Source organism: Cricetulus griseus, chromosome 4, assembly GCF_003668045.3.
Source record: "Cricetulus griseus strain 17A/GY chromosome 4, alternate assembly CriGri-PICRH-1.0, whole genome shotgun sequence".
Lineage (NCBI taxonomy): Eukaryota > Metazoa > Chordata > Mammalia > Rodentia > Cricetidae > Cricetulus > Cricetulus griseus.
The window spans coordinates 78,610,662-78,632,032 of record NC_048597.1 but is presented as its reverse complement, the minus strand read 5'-3'; the positions used below and the strand labels follow the sequence as shown (position 1 = coordinate 78,632,032).

The 21,371-nt window shown below is 46.8% G+C and overlaps 1 protein-coding gene across 1 annotated transcript in view; it reads right to left on the bottom strand.

Moving 5' to 3' along the window:
- The window catches only part of Sdk1 (sidekick cell adhesion molecule 1), a 954,927-nt gene that overhangs the window by 154,381 nt on the left and 779,175 nt on the right, over positions 1 to 21,371 (bottom strand). Inside the window, exons 18-21 of the mRNA XM_035444149.1 lie at positions 15,115 to 15,230; positions 12,349 to 12,541; positions 9,170 to 9,268; positions 60 to 251 (exon numbers count right to left, since the gene is read on the bottom strand). Of these exons, the coding sequence (XP_035300040.1) occupies positions 60 to 251; positions 9,170 to 9,268; positions 12,349 to 12,541; positions 15,115 to 15,230 (600 nt within the window). The remainder of the gene's footprint in view (positions 1 to 59; positions 252 to 9,169; positions 9,269 to 12,348; positions 12,542 to 15,114; positions 15,231 to 21,371) is intronic.

Genomic DNA, 21,371 nt, shown 5'->3' with positions numbered 1-21,371 from the left:
ATAAAGGAGGGTCAGAGATGACAAGCACAGGCAAAGTATACATGGCAAGATCCGCTGACCTGGGGGTACTCCTGAAGAGATGGTGGATGACGTGGTCAGGCCCACACCTGCAGCGGTCACAGCAGCCACATCGATGGTGTAGGTGGTGAGAGATGACAGTCCCTGGATCTTGTACTCATGGGTTGTGCTGTTGAGGGTGTGTGTGAGCCGAGAGTCATTCTTCCCATACACCTCCCAGGAAATCTGATAGCCTGCCAAAACAAGACAAGAGCTGAGGCAGGACCTCCGCTAGACAGACTGGAAGTCACCTCTCCTCCCCAAGGAGGTCTTGAGTAATATGAGAGCCCTGGGAGTCAGTGGAATGGAAGGAGGCCAGGTTCTTCCTCTGTGTTCCCACAGAAGCCTCTGCTTCTGCTCCTACCATGAAGGGTTTTGTAAGAATAGAGTTCAGGAGCTGGGTGCATGGACAAGACAGTGACAGACCCCACCTGCAGTGTGGTGCTTAGCTCATTCTTGTTGAATCAGGAGACGTTGAAGCACAGTTCCCATCTTCATTAGCTGCTGTTTTCATTACTCAGAGCCCCGAATCGATGGTACTAGGGTCCCATCGCACATGTGGAAACACTCTTACTCTGTGTGTGCGTGTGTGTGTGGGTGTGTGTGCTGTGTGTATATGTGCTGTCTGTGTGTATGTGAGGTGTGTGTATGTGGTGTGTGCAGTGTGTGTGTAGTGTGTGGTGTGTGTGTGTGTAGTGTGTGGTGTGTGTGTGTGTGTGTGTGTGTGTGTGTGCTGCTGTGTGTATGTATGTGGTGTGTGTGTGGTTTGTGTATGTGTATATGGTGTGTGTGTAGAATGTGTGTGTGTGTGTGTTTAGTGTGTGTGTATGTGGTGTGTGTGAGATGTATTGTCTGAATGTGGTGTGTGTGTGTGGTGTGTGTGATGTGTGTGTAGTGTGTGTATGTGGTATGTATGAGATGTGTGTGTGTGCATGTGGTGTATGTGTGTGTGTGTAGTATGTGTGTGTGTGTAGTATGTGTGTATGTGTATGTGGTGTGTGGGGGATGTATGTGTGTGTGTGTGTGTCTTCTGGTTGGTGACTGATAAGCCACTCCTCTGGTTTTCAAAGGGAAACATTTCCTTTTACCAGCCCATTTCCTCAGTTTTGCTTTGCCTTTGAGCTTTGCCCTGCTCCTTACTGAAGATGCTGTTTTCTAGAAAAAAAAATTTAATTTTCCTCCCGATTCTCTTCTCTGTCTGGTGGGGCCTCCTGATCACAATTTATTCGGCCTCCGATTCCATCGTGACTTGGGGCTTAGAGAAAAAAGCCCCAACTAGTGCCTGAGTCAACCCCTTTGGAGGGGAGCTGATGGGATTAGAGGGCGCTTAAAGTGTCTGGTAAGGAGGGGACAGTGATGGAGAGAGCTCCGGGGTCCTCAGGCAGAGGAAAACTGCTGAGGATGCCAGCCCTTCCTTCTTCTCAGTCAATAAGCTCGGGGATATGGAAGCTCTAAGACACATCTTAGCTCCCTTTCACTCAGATGAAAGTCATAAATAAAGTTAGAAACTGCTCTTGCGGGTGAGCACAAACTAAGAGGATGGTGCCTCGGGACTTTAATATTTTGAAAAAAAAAATGTAATGTCAGAATTCACCCCCTGCTCACCATTCCCACAGTTATCACACAGTGGCGTGGTAACTACCAGGTACCTTCAGGGAGATTCAGATGTTGGGGGAGGTGTAGCTGGAACAGCATATCAAGAAAGACCACTGGAGGGATGCTGGGGTCATGGAGGAATGCTGGGGCCATGGGGGGTGATGCTGGGGTCATGGAAGGATGCTGGGACCACCAGGGCCTTGATGTCACCTGAGTACCTGAATTCCATTGGCCAGGAGTGGAGTGGGACTCTGCCCTAGGCACGTGGAACAGCAAGCCTCCCTACTCTGTATAGTTTACCAGGGTCTCAGGCCCTAGTCCCTGCTCCCTTCTCCCCATGGTGCTGGCAAGGGTTGATCCCATGGTGTCTCTGGCTGCCACCTCCCATCCCCTCTTGTTCCCTCTTGCCCAGGTTGGAGGCTCTCTCTCTTCACCCACTGCCCATACTGTGGAGTTCCTGTGGACTGGCATTAAGATCTGAGTGTTCCTGCTTAGCTCCCACAGATTGGCGCTAAGATCTGAGTACCCTCAGTGGCTTGTTCTTTATGGATAATTTGAAGTTTTGGGGGAAAAAAAGCTCCTTCTAGCATCTGTGATGGCTAATTTTGACTGTTGACTTGACAGGATCTAGACCCTCCTTGGAGACGAGTCTGGGGCATGCCTGTGAGGGATTTTCTAGAGTGTATTAATTAAGGTGGGGAGATCCATCCTAAACATAGGTGGACTCTCTCTTGGGTTGGGGTCTCAGATGGAATAAAAAATGATGAAGCGAGCTGAGCCCCAGCATCTATCTGGCTTGCTTCCTGACTGTGGCTGCCATGTAACCAGCTGCCTCGGTGCATCCCTAACTATAAGCCACATTTGTTTATTGTCAGGTATTTGGTTCCAGCAAGGAGAAAAGTAAGCAATACAGCAACAATGTGTTGCTTTAGGGTTGCAATTAATCTGTAGTAATGCATCTACTTTTTCTTGGTTTTGATTTTTTATTTTATTTTTGAGACAGGTCCCAGTATGCATCCCAGCCTAGTCTTGAACTCACAGAGATTCACTTGGCTATGCCTCCCTAGTACTAAGATTAAAGTTGTGTGACACCATGCCAGACCTTCTCTCTATTTGATGGCTGCTGGGACACTCTTCCAAGGGGAGGTCAGAATTAGGGCATCCTACACTAGTGTTGTCAGGAGCTGGGATTGGAGACTAGGGTCTGAGAGGCCATGTGATCCTATGTGGAGCTGGGAGATTCAGGGCTCTGTGTGGCTGAGGCAAGGACCCATTCTGCTACTGGACCAGTGAATTCCAGAGAGAGAGAGAAAGAGAGAGAGAAAGAGAGAGAGAGAGAGAGAGAGAGAGAGAGAGAGAGAGAGAGAGAGAGAGAGAGAGACCCTGTTTCAAGGGATGTCCCAAGTATGTCACCTGGGCTAAATCATGCAATCCACAGGATATATTTGATATTGAGATGCTATTTATCTTCACTTTGCAAAGAAAGAAATAAACAGAGAAGTCTCAGGAACTTGCAAGAAACCAACAGCTCTGCTCCAGGGCCATCTTCTCCATCTATGTCTGGACAGATTCCAACACCACACCACCCCTGGCTCTGGTGGGTTTTTCTTGATTAATTTCTAAACAGAGTGAGACTCTGGGCCATGCCAAAGGCCTGGGAAGAGAAGACTTTGTTGAATGCTGCTACCTTGCCTGCTAGGAAATTCTATTTGTTTAAAAGCTGTTCTTTAGCAAAATTTACCAAACACAGCACCTTGTTCATCATGTCAACTTGGAGCCAAAACACAGCAATTTCAATGTCTTCGGTAAGCACAGCACTGCTGGTGTCTGCTTGAGTCCAAATGGATCACACTGTATGCTCAACTCATTACAGATACAAATGGACACCAAATGGACAACGAAAGCCATTGCTCTGGGGCTGGGAGGTGGCTCAGTTGATAAAGTGCTTGCAAGAGTTTGATCCCCAGAACCTACATTTAAAAAGTCAGGCATGGTGGTACATGCTTGTAATGCCAGTGCTGGGGAGATGGAGACAGGCAGATCCCTTGGACGAAACAGCCTGCCAGCTTAGCCTAATTTGTAAGTACCTGGCCAAGTCTCAAAACTCAAGGTGGATAGTGCTTGGGGATCAACATCTGAGATTGACTTCTGGTTTTCATCTGTGCCCACATCTGTACACATGTGCAACACCAGCCCCCCCCCACACACACACAGCCTATTCTGGAGGGCATAAAATCTGTACCAGAAGAGAAAGCCCTGGCTGGGAACTTCTGATGAACGATATAGTGGGTATTTCCACAGAGCAGAGAAGCAGGCAAGTGGTGTGTAAGGATGTCTCCCCTCTACATACACACAGCCTTGGAGACATGCATGGTGGATTACAGCAGCTCTGGCTAGCAAGTGCTTCATCTAACTTCCGTTTGTGGCAGGAGAGAGCAGAGCTAGGAGTTGCCTAGAGCTAACACCCCAACCACCTCCAGCTCTGTTTCTTACCTGCTGGGAACAGCCCTGCTAACTGAGACTAACGACCACAGGAGCTTCAGAAATAATTTTCTGTTGATCTGGAGTAAATTCTCTCCAAGAGAGTAGTGCATCCAATCACAGACTGTCTGTCTGCATCCTGGCCCTCATAAATCAGGGTTTACTGGAGAAGACTGGGAGATACTGCAATTTACAGCAAGAGCACAATGGGCAATTTACTCAGGCAGGTGCACGGCCGCCCTTGTTTGAAGCTTCCTTCTCTTTCTGGCCGCAAAATAAAATGGAGATGTGGAATGGGGTGGTCACCAAGGGCCAGGCTGATAAAACAACATCTCTGACAGATGCCCCACCATAAAGGTCACATTGCCCAGGACAGAACCTTTAGCTAGCTGCATGTGCCTCCTGCAGCTGCCTTCAGTGGTGGGAGTTATACATGTGATGTCTTTGAAGGACGGGGTGCATGCTAACATTCCCTGACCTAGTCTCAGAAGGCCAGGTTTAACTGCAAGCACCTTCTTCTTCTTCTTCTTCTTCTTCTTCTTCTTCTTCTTCTTCTTCTTCTTCTTCTTCTTCTTCTTCTTCTTCTTCTTCCTCTTCTTCCTCTTCTTCCTCTTCTTCCTCTTCCTTCCTCCTTCTTCACTCTCCTTCCTTTCTCTCTCTCCCTCCCCCTCCTGAGTGTGTGTATATGTATGTGTTCATATGTGTGTATGTGTTTCTATGTGAGTGTATGTGTATTTGTGTTTGTGTGTGTATGTATGTGAGTGTGTGTGTGTGTGTGTGTGTGTGTGTGTGTGTGTGTGTGTGTGTGTGTGTGTGTGTGTAGGCCAGAGGCTGATGTTTCCAATCCCTTTCCACCATAAGTTTTGAGACAGTGTGTCTTACTGAACCCAGAGTTCACTGATTCTGTGAGACCTGCCTGTCTCCATGCTCTCGGTGCTGGGAATACAAGTCTGTTCTGTGTGCCTGACTTTTTATGTGGGCTCTGGGGAATCAGGTTCCCATGCATGTGCTTTATTAACTGAAACATCTCCAGCACAATGTTGACCTTCTTGGGGCTTCTGGCTTGTCCTAGGGAAGATTCATGTTTTTTGGGGGGGGGCGGGGTGCTGCCTGCCATTAGGCAGAGCATGGAGTGTTGAGTAACATTGAAGGTGGGTGTCACAGGGAATCAGCTAATGACACTGTCATTTGGTTTCAATCGGTGAGCGCTTCCCCTCTATAGCGCTTCTCAGAGCAGCAGGCACCTGCCCCAGCTTCTGCAAACACATGTTTTTACAGAGAAGTGCAGGCCAGGCAGTGAGGAGGGAACAACTTTGGTCCTGATATGAAGGACAGATTCTGTCTGAAGCTCTGCTAGCAGTGGGGCAGCCTCTTCACTCAGCTGAGGCCACAGTGGAAGCAGGCAGACAGAATCCAACTGGGAAACATCTGAGCTCTGAGGGTCAAGCTCCATCATAAACACTAGCCGGCCGCTTGTGACTGCAGGTATTTGTTTAAATAAAGTATGAAAATGAGTTCATTAGGCCCCATTAGCTGGCGAGAGCAGATGATCATAAATTGGAGGTCCTGGCAACTAGCTCTCAGCCATGGAATGTTGGCTCAGCTCCACTGGTCTCCCCTTAAGCTATAAAACAGGAATGAAGTGTGTGGGCAGTTTGGAAGGAGTGGGGGAGTTCAGGAGGGGTGGGGTGTGAATCTGGGACAGGGGAAACCCTCTTGGGTTAGGATGCCTTCTGAAGAGTCTTGGACAGTTTCTAGAACACGGTACATGCCTTGAGGACAGTTGGATAGGTGAGACTGCCTGCCCCCTCACTCTGCAGACCCATCTCCAGAATAAAGGATGAGCAAAGCTCTGATACAGTCCCCAGATGGGTCCCTGGGATGTGAGCTAGAAAGACTTCCTTTCAGGGACTGTAGAGATGGCTTTGTGAGTAAAGTGCTTGCTATACACACATGAGGATTTGAGTTCGGTTCCCCAGTGCCCACATCAAAATTGTGGCATCTGTTTGTAATCCTAGTACTGGGGAGGTGGAGATAAGCAGAACCTGGGGCCAGCCAGTCTATCCTGCTTGGTGAATACCAAGCCAATGAGTAACCCTGTTTTAAAAAGCAAGGTGGATTGTGCCCAAAGAAAGACAACTAAGGATGTCTTCTGGCCTCCACATACAATGTGCACACACACCTACACATACATGAACATATTCTCACATACATATACATACACAAATGTGTGCATGCATACCTCATATACATAATTATATGATTATATATGAGCCCTTCAGCACACACACACACACACACACACACACACACACACACACACAGATGGAGAGAGGGGAGAAGAGAGAAGGAAGGAAGGGGAGAAAAGAAGGAGAGAAGAAGGAAAGAAAGCCGGCTTGCTGTCTTCAGGTTTCTGAGAGGCAACATCCTAGCTTGCATGGCTGGGGTATGTGAAGGCAGGACTTGCCTGGGGATAATAACGCCCCCATGGTAACAGCTTGCTATTGTCACAAGCAGGGTCTCTAGAACCTCAAGGGTCCTTCTGTGTCTGGCTTAATGAATTTGAAGCAGAGAATGTTACACAGACACACCATCATCTCTCTGTTAGCATTTGTTTCTTCTCTCTGTGTGACATATACTAATCTATATCAGGTCTTTACTACCTACCCAGTGCCTGTCTGTCCCCTCTGGGTTGGCTTCCTTCTGCTCCAGGCTTGGGGAAACGCTCTTATTTACATGCTCTGTATGGGCTGCCCTCTACTTGGGAAGCCATCCACAACAGACCTGGGCTTTGATGTCTCCCTTACCCCAGTAGCAGCCATCTCTGGTCCCACAGGGAGGACAATGAACAATATAGGCAGAGTCAGGAGGACAAGTGTATGTATGTTACTCAATGGTTACTGTTTGAGGTGGGGTTAACTCCAAGACCCTGTGTGTGATCCGAGAACCACTGTGAGGGGCTCTGGGGGACACAACTTACCACAGGACATTCCATCCTGAGTAGTGTCGGGGTTGGTTGCCAGGGTCACTTTTGAGTGCTCCCAGTGGCAGTTGCCCCATTGCAGTGACAGTCTGCAATGTTCTTTGCCCATCCCTACCCCATGAGCCAGTTTGAGAAAGTTGTTTAAAGCCCACAGCATGCCACACACCTGTGGATACATCTTACCTGAGCACAGCACAGATCTGAGTAGGGCCATGACTACAAAAAAGACAGATGATGATGACTTGGGCAAACTCTTAGCGGAGGAAGGGAAGTGGTCGAACCCAATGGGGATCCATGGACTGAGCTGCTGGGTGGTATCCAGGAGGTGGCCAGAGCACGCTGTACATATGCTTTTCTTTAACTTTGTATGTGTTACTGTGTGCAGATGTGCATACATCTGTGTGCATGTGGTGTTCAGCAGACAACTGAGAGTGTTATGTTGAGAAAGGTCTTATGATAGCCTTCATCTAGCCAATTAAACCAGGCTGGCTGACAAGAAAGCACCCACGGCTTTCTGTTTGTCTCCTTATACTGAGATTACCAATACATGTACACCTCACCTGGATTTCTAAAATAGATTCTGGGAACTGAACTCATGAGTCATCTCCCCAGTCCCATATGTGTTATTATTAAATGTGTTGTTTTTACATTTTAGTGTACACATACTGAAGCCATTTGGACTTAACACACAGCACTGCTAGGTATTTCTTTAACCCTGGGCTTTGGGAAACCAGATGAGGGTTGTGGATGGGGAGGAGGGGACCTTTCAGGTAGACCAGAAGTACAGTTTGCACCTTACTCAAAGAATGTGATGAGACAGAAATGGGAGCATGGCTGCCATAAGCCACTTCTAAGCTGTGTGATCATGGGGACCTCCACCTTCAGAGTCCTCACTGCCCAGTTAGGATACAGGATATGAGTAGTTACAGAGCTGATAAGTAGCATGTTGTAGTGTTGAGCAGCCTGGCAATGGGGAGTGTTCAGAACAGCCACTGCTACTGTCCAGGACACTCACAAGGGGGAGGGGCCCACAGCACAGCCTGATGGCAGCCACAGGTCACCTTGCCTACCTTATGTCAACATGGCATGTCTGCACAGTTCTCAGAAACAGCTCAGTGGAAAAGAACATGAATTTCCTTCAGCAACTTTTGGGGGATCAGGGAATTATTTACTACCTAGCATTCCGGAGGCCCTCGCTTCAATCCACTGTGCCACACAAAGAAACAAGCCAAACATTAAGAATCATGTGAAGGTGAGCTGTTCCTCAAGCCCCCTGCCATCTGGGGAGGGGTTTACTGTGAAGGAGCAGCCATGTGAAGTTTACCTTGAGCTGAACTCATCGAGAGCCAGGGGGCTGAGGACCCCTTTGAGTCTGAGGTTCTTCATCCTACAGCACTTCTACAGCCTTAGGTTTCTCACTCAAGGTGTGGTGGGGCAGGGGCAGATCTGGGATTTGGAGCTAGGAGATCAGGGTCTTGTCCTAGCCCTCACAACAGAAGGTGGAGGGTGGAGATGTCAGCACCATATTCCTGTCCTATTAAGAGGGCATTAGCTATTGACCTGCACACAGTAGGTGTGTTTACTTAATACAGGTTCTCTCAGCCTCAGTTTCCTTACCTGTAACATGGCCAGAATATCAATACAATTCCACATTGTTATGAGAACTGAGCTAAATATATGAGGAAAGATGGAGAGAGAGAGAGAGAGAGAGAGAGAGAGAGAGAGAGAGAGAGAGAGAGAGAGACTAATTCTGGCCGCCTAAAGAGAATCCTGCAGCATCTGAAGCAGAGGATGAATTCCCAGCTCTGAGGATGCTGTCTGTACAAGGAGATAAGCCACACCTCCTACTTACCTTCCCCCCACCTCCCCACCCACCCCACCCCACCCTCCGCCCCAGGGTAATGGCCACAACACATCCAGGAAGAGATGCCAGTTACTCCCAGGAGGTCTGGGGCCACTCTTAGTAACTTGGCTCCACATAGACATCAGGGGTCACCTTTTCGTGTTAGGGCACACTTCCCGGTTTCCTTTCCAGATGAGAAGGATGCTTACCCATAATAATGCCATTTCTCTCCAGGGGCTCCTGCCAGCTGACCTTGAGAGAGGTGTCCAGAATCTCCGTGAAGCTCAGGTGCCCCACAGCTCCTGGTTCTACCAATTAAAAATAAAGATGCCTGTTAACACTCAAGCCTGCCGTTCTTTGATCAGACTGTTGTGGGCAGCTTTAACTACAGAAAGGAAGTGGTGAGACAGGGTCAGCAGAAGTCTGTAGGGAAGAAACACCAGGAGGCACCTATCTGGGACTAGGGGCTGGGTGCTGAGGTGTGCTCTCTGTTCTGGAGTATGTTACTTTGCCAGCTCATGCAGACACACAGAGTGAGGTGAAGAAAGCAGCCACAGGAAATTCAGTCATAACTTCTGTCTTTTTCCAATCCAGTAGAATAATCTGCCTGGTTGGCCTGGAAATCAATTGCTTGCTAGAATCCTCCATTAAGGAGTTGGGGGCATAGCTCCATAGTAGAATACCTGCCTAGAATGCCCCAGTGAGGGGCTGGGATGTAGCTCAGTGGTAGACCATCTTCCTAGAATCCTCAAGAGAAGGGCTTGGCTTTGCAAGAATACTTTACTAGAATCTTCCAGTGTGAGGAACAAGGAATCTGGCTTTTATGGCACCCACAGACCTTGTGGAAGTTAGAAATGGAGCCTAGGGCTAAGGACAGTGCCTGTTCACCTGACCCAGGAGTCTAGTTTCTGAATACTTCTCTCCCAAGGGATTTGTCAGGAGCAGGGGAAAGTGCCAGCAAAAGGCCTGAACCATCCTGCCTAAGAGGAAAAGAAGGTGTCTGGAGAAGACAATACACTCCCCCATACTCCTCTCTTTGCCAAGGACCTGCTCTAGCCAGGAAGGGAGCACCCTTCTCAAGGCTTCTTGCACAGGCTCCTTTGCAAATCTGCTGGGGACAGTATCACTGAGGGCTCTGGTGTGAAGTCAGGGATCTCTTTTGGCATGCAGGAGAGGAGGGCCACAGGCTCTCTTTTGGCTCCCATCAGCCTTGCCACATAAGCAGCCACCAGTACCTCTCTCCCTGCTGGAACCATGACAAAGCCCCTAACACAACTTATGAATTTTAAAACAGGTGCAGCCTCGGAAGGCACACTCATGGGGGTAAGAGCAGCGGGGCCTTCATAGAGGGGATGAAACACTGACAAATGTCATTTCTCTCTGTGGAAGATGGTAAAATAGGATGGCTGTCAGGGCCATGCCATCCTCCCGCCCGAGCACGAGCTTCCAGAAAGACATTCTGACGGGTTTTGTGAAGCGGCTTGTTCTTTTGCGATCGATGTAGTGGCAGAGGCGGCTTTCTGCTCCTTTTATATTCCCAGTGTTTCTGCTTCCTGGATTCTTGCCCGAATGCGCTGTCCTCTAACTTTGCTAATATCTAGGTTTCAATTTATCTTCTTTTTCTCTTTACTGCGCCCCTCCCCCAGCATGTTACTAATTCACTGGGGCTCTGGTGAAGGCATACTGGAGCCCAAACAAGCTGTACTCCCAGAGTCAGCTGCAACCCCACCTTCAATACCATCTTCATGAAGGTGCTACATCCTTCTAAGTAGGACAAACAGGCACCCTGCCTACTAAAAATGGTACTTTAAGGGCAGGGGAGATGGCTCAGTTGAGGATTTAAGCTCTTTTTCTGTTTTATTGTATTCATTTTCAGTTTTCCAATTTCATGGAGGTGTGTGGCAATATGTATGTTTGCATGTATGGAGCTATCATACACATGCATGGGTGTGAGTGTGTATGTGTGCCCATGTAGAGACCCACAGTTGATGTTAGGAGTCGTCCTTAGGCTCTTCTAACCTATTCATTGAGGCAGGCCTCTCAATCAAACCCAGAGCTTGCCCATAGGGCTAGTGTTACTAGCTGACTTGATCTGGGGATCCCCTGTCTCTGCCTTCTGAGGCTGGAATCACAGCTAGTCTCAACATTCACCCAGCATTTAGGTGGGGCTGGGACTCCCCACTCAGGTCCTCACACTTGCTTGGTAACAGCTTTAACCCCAGGCCCAGGGTCTGAGTTCGAGCCCCACAATCCACTTTTAAAAAGCTGGGTGTCCTTTGGTACATTTATCACCCCAGCCCCTGGGAGGAGACAGGTGGATCCCTGGGCTCCCTGCTCAGCCAGCCCAGACTAATGAGTAGCTCCAGGCTCATTAAGAGAACCTGCTTTAAAAAAATAAGGTGAACACACACACACACCACACACACAACACACACACACACACACACACACACACACACACAAGAGAGAGAGAGAGAGAGAGAGAGAGTCTCAAAGTAATATATAAATGCTAAATATATAAATGCTAAAACATGGGTCTCAAGTAATTTTGTTGAGTTTTTTCACTTGACATTATATCATAACAGTGTTCCCTCAAGTTTTTTGAGCTCCAAAGTTTGAGGTTTTTAATAACTACAGGTTATTTGTTGTACGACTATTTCATTTCTTCCCCAGTTGTTCCCATTTGGGACATCTAATGCTTTTCATAAGGTTTCATTATAAATGGCTATCACAAAACTCCTTGGATTTTTGTTTGTTGGGTTTTTGAGAAAACATTTTGCTACTGATCCTAGCTAGTCTAGCATCAAAGCCACAGTCCTCCTGCCTCAGCATCCTAAGCACTGGGATAAGTGCATACCACTGTGTCCAGGTAGTCTTCCTGCACATGGTCTTGGTGTGCGCCTGTAGTTACTCCATCAGATATCTTCACCAGACAATGTGTCCTTGTCATAACAGTTGCCTGAGAGCAGAGCAGGGGCCCATTGGAACTGACTGTGTGCAGGTATGCAAGCTGAAGTCAAGGTTAGAGAATAGGCCTGATGCAAGACCCCAGTGTAGCAGAGAGAGCAAAGTCTCTGTGTGTGTGTGGGGGGGCATGGGTGGCACTCAACAAAAAACATGAGACTAGAATTAAAAATGTGAACAACAGTTAACTCAGCAAGACTGAACACAATAGGACTATTCCCTCTATTGCTGTCCCCAGAGCCTCTGAACAAAGCTGCTCCCACATTCCAAGGGTCACCTGTCATTTTACCAGTCAGGGATATACTGATTTACTGGGCTTCCATGTGCCTTCTGCACTGTGACCCAGAAAAAGGGAGTGATGTGACTACCTTTCGACAATGGGCCCTGGGAGGATAGGCTCCAATATTAGGAGAGAGATACTCACTGTCCTCATGGGTCCATACAAGCTGAGGTGTGCTTGGAGGCCCATCCCCCGGGGTGGTAAAACACAGGACTGATGTGAAGTAGGCCGTGAACTTCTTCAAGTTTGTTATGTAACCGTGGTGGATTCCATGGAAGTCAGGAGCAATAGTGACTACAGTGACAGTCTCCGGGGTATCTGCTGGCCATGCCAGAAGCTGGTAGGGAAAGGGTTAAAGAAAAGATGCCCTTTGAATTGCATTTCTTCAATTAACTCTCTATTAAAATTATAGTTTCAATTAGTATGTCTTTGAAGAAAGCATAGTCACAATTCAAAAAGCTTATAAATCCCACATCATTTTTCTGTTTTTCATATTTGAGGATAAAACCCAGAGCTTTACACATGTATGGCAAGCACTCTGTCCCAGATCTAAACTCCTAGCTCCCCATTGAGGGATTCTAGGCAGGTGCTCTACCACTGAGCCATACCCCAGCCCCTCACTGGGGGATTCTAGGCAGGTGCTCTACCACTGAGCCACACCCCAACCCCTCACTGGGAGATTCTAGGCAGTTGCTCTACCACTGAGCTACATCCCTGTTCACATTACAGTTTTACTAAGTTTCCCAGTCTAGTCTTGAACTTGTGGTTCTCCTGCCTCAGTCTCCCAAGTAGCTGAGATAGTAAGGCCTGGCTACAAATCCCATTATATCTGATAATCTCACTTCAAAAAGTTGAGTTCAAAATATGTCTCATATATTTTTGTACATTTGCATGCATATATTTATATATATGAATGAAATGGCTGCTTAACTCTTGTTACAGTAATGGACACTTCCTTAAACCTTCATCTTCTCTTAGGATACGACTGAACATGGATTTTTTTTTTAATAGTGAGGGGAAAAGATGACATCATCTGCTAATCCAACTAATTAGCATGAGGAGATGAACACAAACATTCTCCAGATAGAAGTCTACACCGACTCAAAATGATTGAATAGGAACAATATTAATGATTTATAATTTATGTTATACTAGTTTCCTGAGATGGACTTTAGGAGATAGGTTAGAATTTTAAATATAGGGCACATACAGGGGCTAGAGATGTAGAACAACTGGTAATAAGCTTGGCTAGCATTCAGAAAACCCTGTGTTCTAACTCAGTACCACATAAATCCAGCATGCTGGCACATGCTTTAATCCCAGGACTAAGGAGGTGGAAACTGGAGAATCAGGATTTCAAGGCCATATTCAGCCACACAATGAGTTTGAGGCCAGCCTGGTCCTTAAGAAACTGTCTTAAAAACAAAACAAGAAATAGCATGCACGGGTACTCGTGTGCCTATGTGTGTACATGTGCATGTTCCAGGAAAAGCCACTTTCATGATCTGGCAATGCTGTGTACAAGTATGAGTTTTGGTCTCTTGACACCATGCATCTCCAGAACTGATTGGTTCTGAAAGCCAGCAGGCAGCAGGACAAGAACACATCTGTGCAGATCAAACTGACAAGCCAGCCATCAGATGCACGCAGTGTTCTCGCCACACAGACCTGGCAGAAGAGTCAAGAGTGATGGCGTTTCGTGCTGATCAGTACAATTTCCTTTCAAAAAAGCATCTGCCCTTAGATACTTCAGAGGAAGAGGCAGATGCAAGGCACACTCCTGGCTGGGCCTGCCCTCATCACAGACAAACAAGTGTTTGAGGGAGCTGACCCCAAATGAAAAAGAAAAATGAACCAAGTGTGAGGAACAACCCCCTTTGCAGCTGAAAACATCAGTGACTCACCCCTCTCTGAAGGGGTTCTCTAAGTCTCCTGAATAAGGGGTTAGTGAACCCACTTTTGCACAATGAAGTCAGACTCCCAAGTCCAACCAGGAGAAGTTGATATAAAAGAAAGAAACTATGTTATTGGAGTGTGTACCAGAGCCCATCTTATCCAGCAACCAAGTCTGTTCATTAATTCAGTTTGGTAGGGCACCCTGGACTACACTCTCTGGTCTCCATTCTTTAAACAGAACTATTCCCAAAGCAGAGAACAAAGTGGTCTCTTTGCTGGATGGGAGTTCCCCTTTCATGGATCCCTGCCCTTGACTGTGTTCTGCCCTTCTAGGAAGAAGCGGTTGGACATACACTGACACCAGTCATCCCACACAGGTGATTGTGTGTGTGTGTGTGTGTGTGTGTGTGTGTGTGTGTGTGTGTGTGAGAGAGAGAGAGAGAGAGAGAGAGAGAGAGAGAGAGAGAGAGAGAGAGATGAATGTGTGCACATGCGTATGCTGGTGTGCGTGTATATGCATGCCCATGGGTGTCCATGCCTGTGGAGGTCAGAGGCTGACATCAAATGTCTTCCTCAGTCATCGCCCATCTTAGTTTTTGAGACAGGGTCTCTCGCTAAACTTGGAGCTTACTCATTCCACTAGGCTGGCTGGCCAGCAAGTCCCAGGGATCTCCTGTCTCTACTTCCCCAGTGCTGGGATTACAGGTGTACACACCAAACATGGATCTTTTAGTTTCATAGGTTCTGAGGATCACAAGTCCTTATACTTGTATGGCACACTGACTGAGCCATTTCCCAGCCTTTCTGAAGCCCATCAATCTGACTAGAGCCTGTTCTCCTGTATCCTCTTAACTGATCATTTGAATTTCTGGGATAACTGATCAGACTGGGGACAAATGGTGACCCCACCAAGGTTGCCATCCTCTGAATTTGATGCCCTGAGTTTTCAATGACATAGGAAGGGCAGAACCTAATGTATGATGTGATCAATACTGCCCGAGTGCCATCTGGTACCTTGTATCCCTGGTTGATACCGTTGATAAATTGCTGGGGTGGCGGGTTCCACAGGAAATGCACAGTGGTGGAATTCACAGCTTCTGCCTGAACGTTCTGGGGGGGTGCGGTAGGCACTGTTCCCATATGGCGGTGGAAGGCAGCAACACAAATGGCAGGAGGCACCATGGGGAGAAGAGACAAAAAAGAAACCTTAGTCACAACTCAGAATTCAAGAGCAGATGGGAAGGGAGGTGAATGGCTCCCAAGCTAATCCTCACGTAACAAAGTAGGAGAATTGGTCCATTTCTCACTTTTTGTGGGAGAGCTGTTTCCTTAAGGCAGAGGCAGGAAACTGCATTAGACCACTGTCTCATCCCACAGATGGGCCTTTCTCACGGATCTGAGATGAACAACACCCTAAACCCTTATTGTTTCTTCAATTACCCCTATGGCCACTGCAAATCATCACAGCTATCTAGAATGGTCTTTCACTTGCTGTTATGTTCCAAGCTCCCCTCCCACTTCCCAGTTAGTTTTTATTGTTCTCTTGACACAACCTGGGAAGAGATACACTCAACTGCAGAACTACCCAGGTTAGATTTGTCTGTGGGGAATTGTCCTGACTGATGATTGATGTCAGAGGGCCCAGCCCACTGTGGGCATCGCCATTCCTAGGCAAGTGAACCTGGGTTCTATATAATAAGAAAGCTAGCTGAATGTGAGTTAGTGAGTACTGTTTCTCCATGGTTTTGCCTCCAGTCCTTGCCCTGAATTACTTCCCTAAGTGATGGACTGTGACCTGGAAGTAAAGCCAAATAAACACTTTCCTCTTTCAAGGCACATTAGTGTCATCGTGGTATGACATATTAGTGACATCATCATAGTGACAGAAAGGGAACTAGAATTCTCTATGTATGTGAATGTGTTTTTATATGTAGCTGCTCACGTGTGTGCAGGTGCACATGTCTGTGGAGGTCAGAGGCCAACCCCAGGAGTTGTTCCTCTGGCCCCAACCACATCATTTTTATAAAGATTTATTTATCTTTATGTGCATGGGTGTTTTGCCTGTATGCATGTCTGTGTGCGTGTGTTCGGGAGTGTCTATGGAGGTCACAGTGGGTAGGTACTGGATTCACTGGAACTGGACTTACAGATAGTTCTGAATTGACATGTGGGTGCTAGGAACTGAATCTGGGTCCTCCGAAAGAACAAGTGCTCTCAACCATTAAGCCATAGCTCTAGCACCTTCTGTTGTTTTGTTTGCTTGTTTTTTGTTTGCTTTTTGATGCAGGTTCCCAGAGAGAATTACTTAAGGGGATGTGGAACTCACTGATTAGAATAAGCTGGCCAGTGAGTCCCAGGGACCTACCTTTCTGTTTCCCCAACACTGGGATTCTAAAAGAGGGTTCTGGGGTCACACTCATGTCTTTGTGCTTTTTAAGGCAAGCACTTTACAGAATAAGCTACTGACCCAGCTGCCTAAGAAACTCAGAGGAGCAAAAGGTTTATTTGACTTTACTTCTAGGTCACAGTTCATCATGGAGGGAAGTTAACTCTGGCAGGGAGTGGAGACAAAAGCCTCGGAGGAACATTGACCACTGTCTTGTTCACTGGCTCAAAACCATCACACTCCTCCTATGTGTATTACTGCTCATTCATGCACAAAGAACTGTAGTCAACTAAGGACTGCTAAGACTGGGAGAAACAGTTTTTCCCCAGGAAGGCAACACCAACTGATTATTCAATGCCAAACGGTTAGCCCCACAAAGATATCTACAAGTAACATACACATGGAGCAAGGTGTATTTATTTATTTAGGAATATGTATGAGTATATATGTCTGAAACAACAATTGGTATAAAAAGGGGGCATACATTGGAAAGGGAGCAAGGAGGAGCACATGGGAGGGTTTGGAGAGAGGAAGGGAAAGAGGGGGGATGATGTAATTATGTTATAATCTTAAAAAGTAAAAGAAAACAATCTAAGGGAAAACTACTTCTGGCTTTGTGTTGCTTCTTTCTTACATTCACTCAAACATCTGTTGAGTCCCGTGATGCCCTCATGGGGCACCTGCCCTGGGAGGACGCTCCTGGAATGTTGAGCAAGGCAGAACATGCATGTGGCTCTGGACTGCCACCTTGGTTGGACTGAGAAGTTGAGATGCTCCTTGGAGATTGGAAAGTGAAAGACCCACTTGTGTCTGTGAACGAGTTTCCAGGTTCCCAGAGGTTACTTAGGGGGAGGCTGCCTGCTCTGTTGTGGGCAGCATCAGCCCCAAGGGCCGGAGTCTATATAACAAAAAGGGAAGAAGGGAGTCTGCTGCCACAGGTGTGGTCTCTCTGTTCCCCCATCCCTGAGAGGTGAGCAGCCGTGCCCCACCACACCCTTCCCCCATGATGCCCTGCCTCACCAGTCAGAAACAATGATGCCAACTGACTATGGACCTTAGCCTCTCAGCCTAGATAAAGTTTTCCTCCTTTGAATATTTTTAAAATTTTAAAATGACATTTATTTATTTGGGAGGAGCCATATGAGTACCTCTGTGATTATGTGGAGGTTAGAGGATAACTAATGGGAGTCAGGTCTCCTACCATGTGGGTTCTAGGATCATTGGGTTTGGTGGCAGCTGCTTGTAGTTGAGGAGCCATCTTTCCAGAACCATTTCCCCCTGCACCTTTGAACTGTTTTTGCCATATATTTGTATGTGCATTTTGTCAAGAAGATAGCAGCAACCAAACTGAATGACACATTCTTGAAGTTTTCCAGGGTGACTTTTAGAAGAAAGTTAGCCTTTGAGAAGAAAATAGGTCTGAAGAATGACACTCCTGGATGGGGAAGCATGGAGTTCCAAAGGGGGGCAGGGTGTGGTTAAAGCTGAGGTGAATGGCCCTTGCACAGGTACACTAATGCCCAACACAGTGGAGGCTCTTACATGTGGTGGACCATGAAGACAAGAAAGCTTCCAGGAAAGGCTAGTGCTTCCATCGAGCCTAATGCTAGTGTCCTTCAAAGCAGGGGTGACCCAACTTGACAGACTGCCAGCCTCTCATGGCAGAAAGGACACCTCTTTAAGAGTGTGTTTCCACAGTGAGGCAGGCAAGCCAAAAGGATCCTTAGGTTCTAGGTACAGAAAAACATATCCGTCTCTCCTGTCACAAAGTACAGGGTGGGGCCATGGTTAAGAATGGCAGCCTAGAGTTGGGGATGGGTTCAGTGTGTAGAGCACCGCCTCCTATGCAGGAAGCCCTGGGTTCCACCTCTAGTGCCACATAAGCCAGATGAGGTGACACAGGCCTCTAATGTCAACACTGGGGAAGAAGAGGCAGGAGGATCATCTCAGCTACATGGTGCCTGGGTTAGATAACCCTCTCTCAAACAAACAAACAAACAAACAAACATACAACTCCATGTCCATGGCCCTTCTCCATCATCTCATCTCAAGCAGAGATGGAAGAATGTAGAATCCATCACGTCTCTCAGTTGACTCTACCAGTCCATGTTTCTTTCCATCTGCCATTACCCATGACTACAGCCTCCCCAAGTACTTCCCTCCACACACCACAAGGAAACCGCCCAATTTCCTTTCAAAACCACATGAACCTCATGGATTAAAAATAGTCCCAAGGACAACTGTGTCTGGATGGAGACTGTTAGAGGGAATAGCAGAGCCTGGAGAAAAACAAAGCCTGGCAAACAATAGAACTGTGACTCCTCTAATGCCCACAGAGACTTGAAGAGGTCGGGTGGCCACATAGTCTCAAATATAAGGAAAAACAAGAGCTGATCATTGATACAGACAGACACAGAAAGAGAGGGGGAAAGGGAGGGATGGAGGGAGGGATGGAGAAAGGGGGAGTAGGGAAGGTGAAGGAAGAGGAGAGGACAGGAGAGGAAAGGGGAGATGAAAAGAGAGAAGAGGGTCCCGGTAGTAGTGGAACACACCTTTAATCCCAGCACTCAGGAGGCAGAGGTAGGTGGATCTCTGTGAGTTCGAGGCCAGCCTGGTCTATGGATCGAGTGCCAGGACAGCTAGGGTTGTTACACAGAGAAACCCTGTCTTGAAACACACACCTCCACAGAGAGAGAGAGAGAGAGAGAGAGAGAGAGAGAGAGAGAGAGAGAGAGACAGAGAGAGACAGAGAGAGAGAGAGAGAGAGAGAGAGAGAGAGAGAGAGAGAGGAAAAAGTGAGGGAGGAAGGGGTGGAAAGACAGTGGAGGGGAGAGAAGGGGAGAGTAGAGTGAAGGGGAGGGGGGAGAGGGTGGTGAAGGAGGGAATGACTAATGACTAATGAGCGACTGGGCTAGGAAAACTTGCTAAGACAACTAAAGGTGACTCTTCAGGAGCTTCAGATGGAAAAACAAGGATGCTTCACACACAGAAGAACAAGGGAAAGATGTGTTGTTGTTTCACAGAAGAATCCCACCAGGCATTTGAGGAATAATTAAACAATTATAATCATTACCCAGACACCCAAATAAATAAATAACATTGCAGACAAGAAAAGAGACCTGCAAACAACTATCCCTCATGAATACAAGTTCAAAGCACAATCAAGAAAACACTAAAAGATCAAATTCAGCAATATACCACAGTTATAACAGCCTTATCTGGCGGGATTTATCTCATAAACAAAAGAGTGGCCCAATATTTGACTATCAATCACAGCAAAGTACCAAGTCAACTGAATAAAGAAAACCCAATCTTAATAGAGTTAGAATAAGCATTTGATAAATTTTAAGATCTAATCATGATAATAATAATAAAACTACCTCTCTGTCAAGAAGGAATTTAAAAGAACTGGGCAAGCTTGATCAAGCGCATCTATAATGCACCCATGACTGCGATCTCATTTGAGATGAGTGCCTGAGAGATGCTGCCCTGAGATCAGGGACAAGCGAGGATGGAAGACATCTGATGTGGCTTTTCTACTCTACAACTCCAGACTGGTGAAGACAAGAAAAAGGGAGGAGGCAAACTGACAGGGGAGGTGTTTTCTACCTATGGGTAATATGACTGTCTACATAGAAAATACTCATCAACTCCAGGAGAGCTCCTAGGACTAAGAGAGACTGGCAAGATTGCCAGCTGCAAGGTCAAAGCTCAAGAATCAATTCTATTTCTAAACACAAGCAATACGTAACTGGAAATTGAAATAAAAAAAAAAAGGTTCCCAGGGGTGTGGGGGTGGAGAGGTGCTTGGTCCTGCCTCAACAAGATGATGGGACAGACTTAGTAGACTTCCTAGGGGAGGACTTACCCTCTCTGAGGAGCAGATAGGAGGAGAGGGAGAGGGGAGCGGGAAGAGAGGAGGAAGGGGAAACTGGGATTGGGATGTAAAAAATAAATTAATAAAATTTAGTTCCATTTAGGGAGCTGGAGACAGCTCAGTTGGTAAAGAGCTGTACAAAGGAGGAGAGCCTGCGTTAAGATCTCCAGTACCCACATTAATAGGGTGGATCTCTAGCCATCCAGTGTAGCCAAACTAATGAGCTCCAGGCCAGGAAGAGACCCTGTCTCAAAAACACAAAGTAGACTGTGTGCCGAGGAATGATACCTGAGGTTGACCTCTGGCCTCTACGCATATATGCATACACATGTGACTCCCCCCCCCCCCCCGTCAGTCCCATTTAAAGTAGCAATGAAAACATGAGATACAAACCTGGTAATATGTTAGATTTATAAACTGAAAGTTACAAAAACCACTCAAATGCAAACTCTAAATAAACAGCCTGGGAGAGTATTGATGGATTTGAAGATCAGGAAGGCAAGGGGACTGTTCTCCAAAGTGGTCCACAAGTTAACATGAGCCCATCAAATGTGCAGTCAGACACTCTTCATAAACTGAAAAGGCGATTTTCAATTCACAGAAGAACACAAAGGAACTAGAATAGCCAAACCAAACCAATTTTGAAGAAAAAAAAAACTAGATAAACCACTACATAATTAAAGATGGTGTAAATCTATAGTAACTAAAACAGGTGACCCTGGGAAACAATTGAATACAATGTCAACGTCAATGCCACAGAGAGGAATATAGAAATGAGTCACACAGATACCAACTGGTCTTCAGAGCAGTACACACGATTCTGCAAAAATAAAAAAATAAAAAATAAAGCACACTCCTATCAAAATATAAGGAGAACTTCCAGATGTACCTCACGCCTATATGAAAACTAACTCAGGGTGGATCACCGGCTTCGGTGCAAAACTATGGAGCTTCTAGGAAAGATTGCCGTGTCACTGGACTAGGTGACAACATGCAGGAATGGTGCCC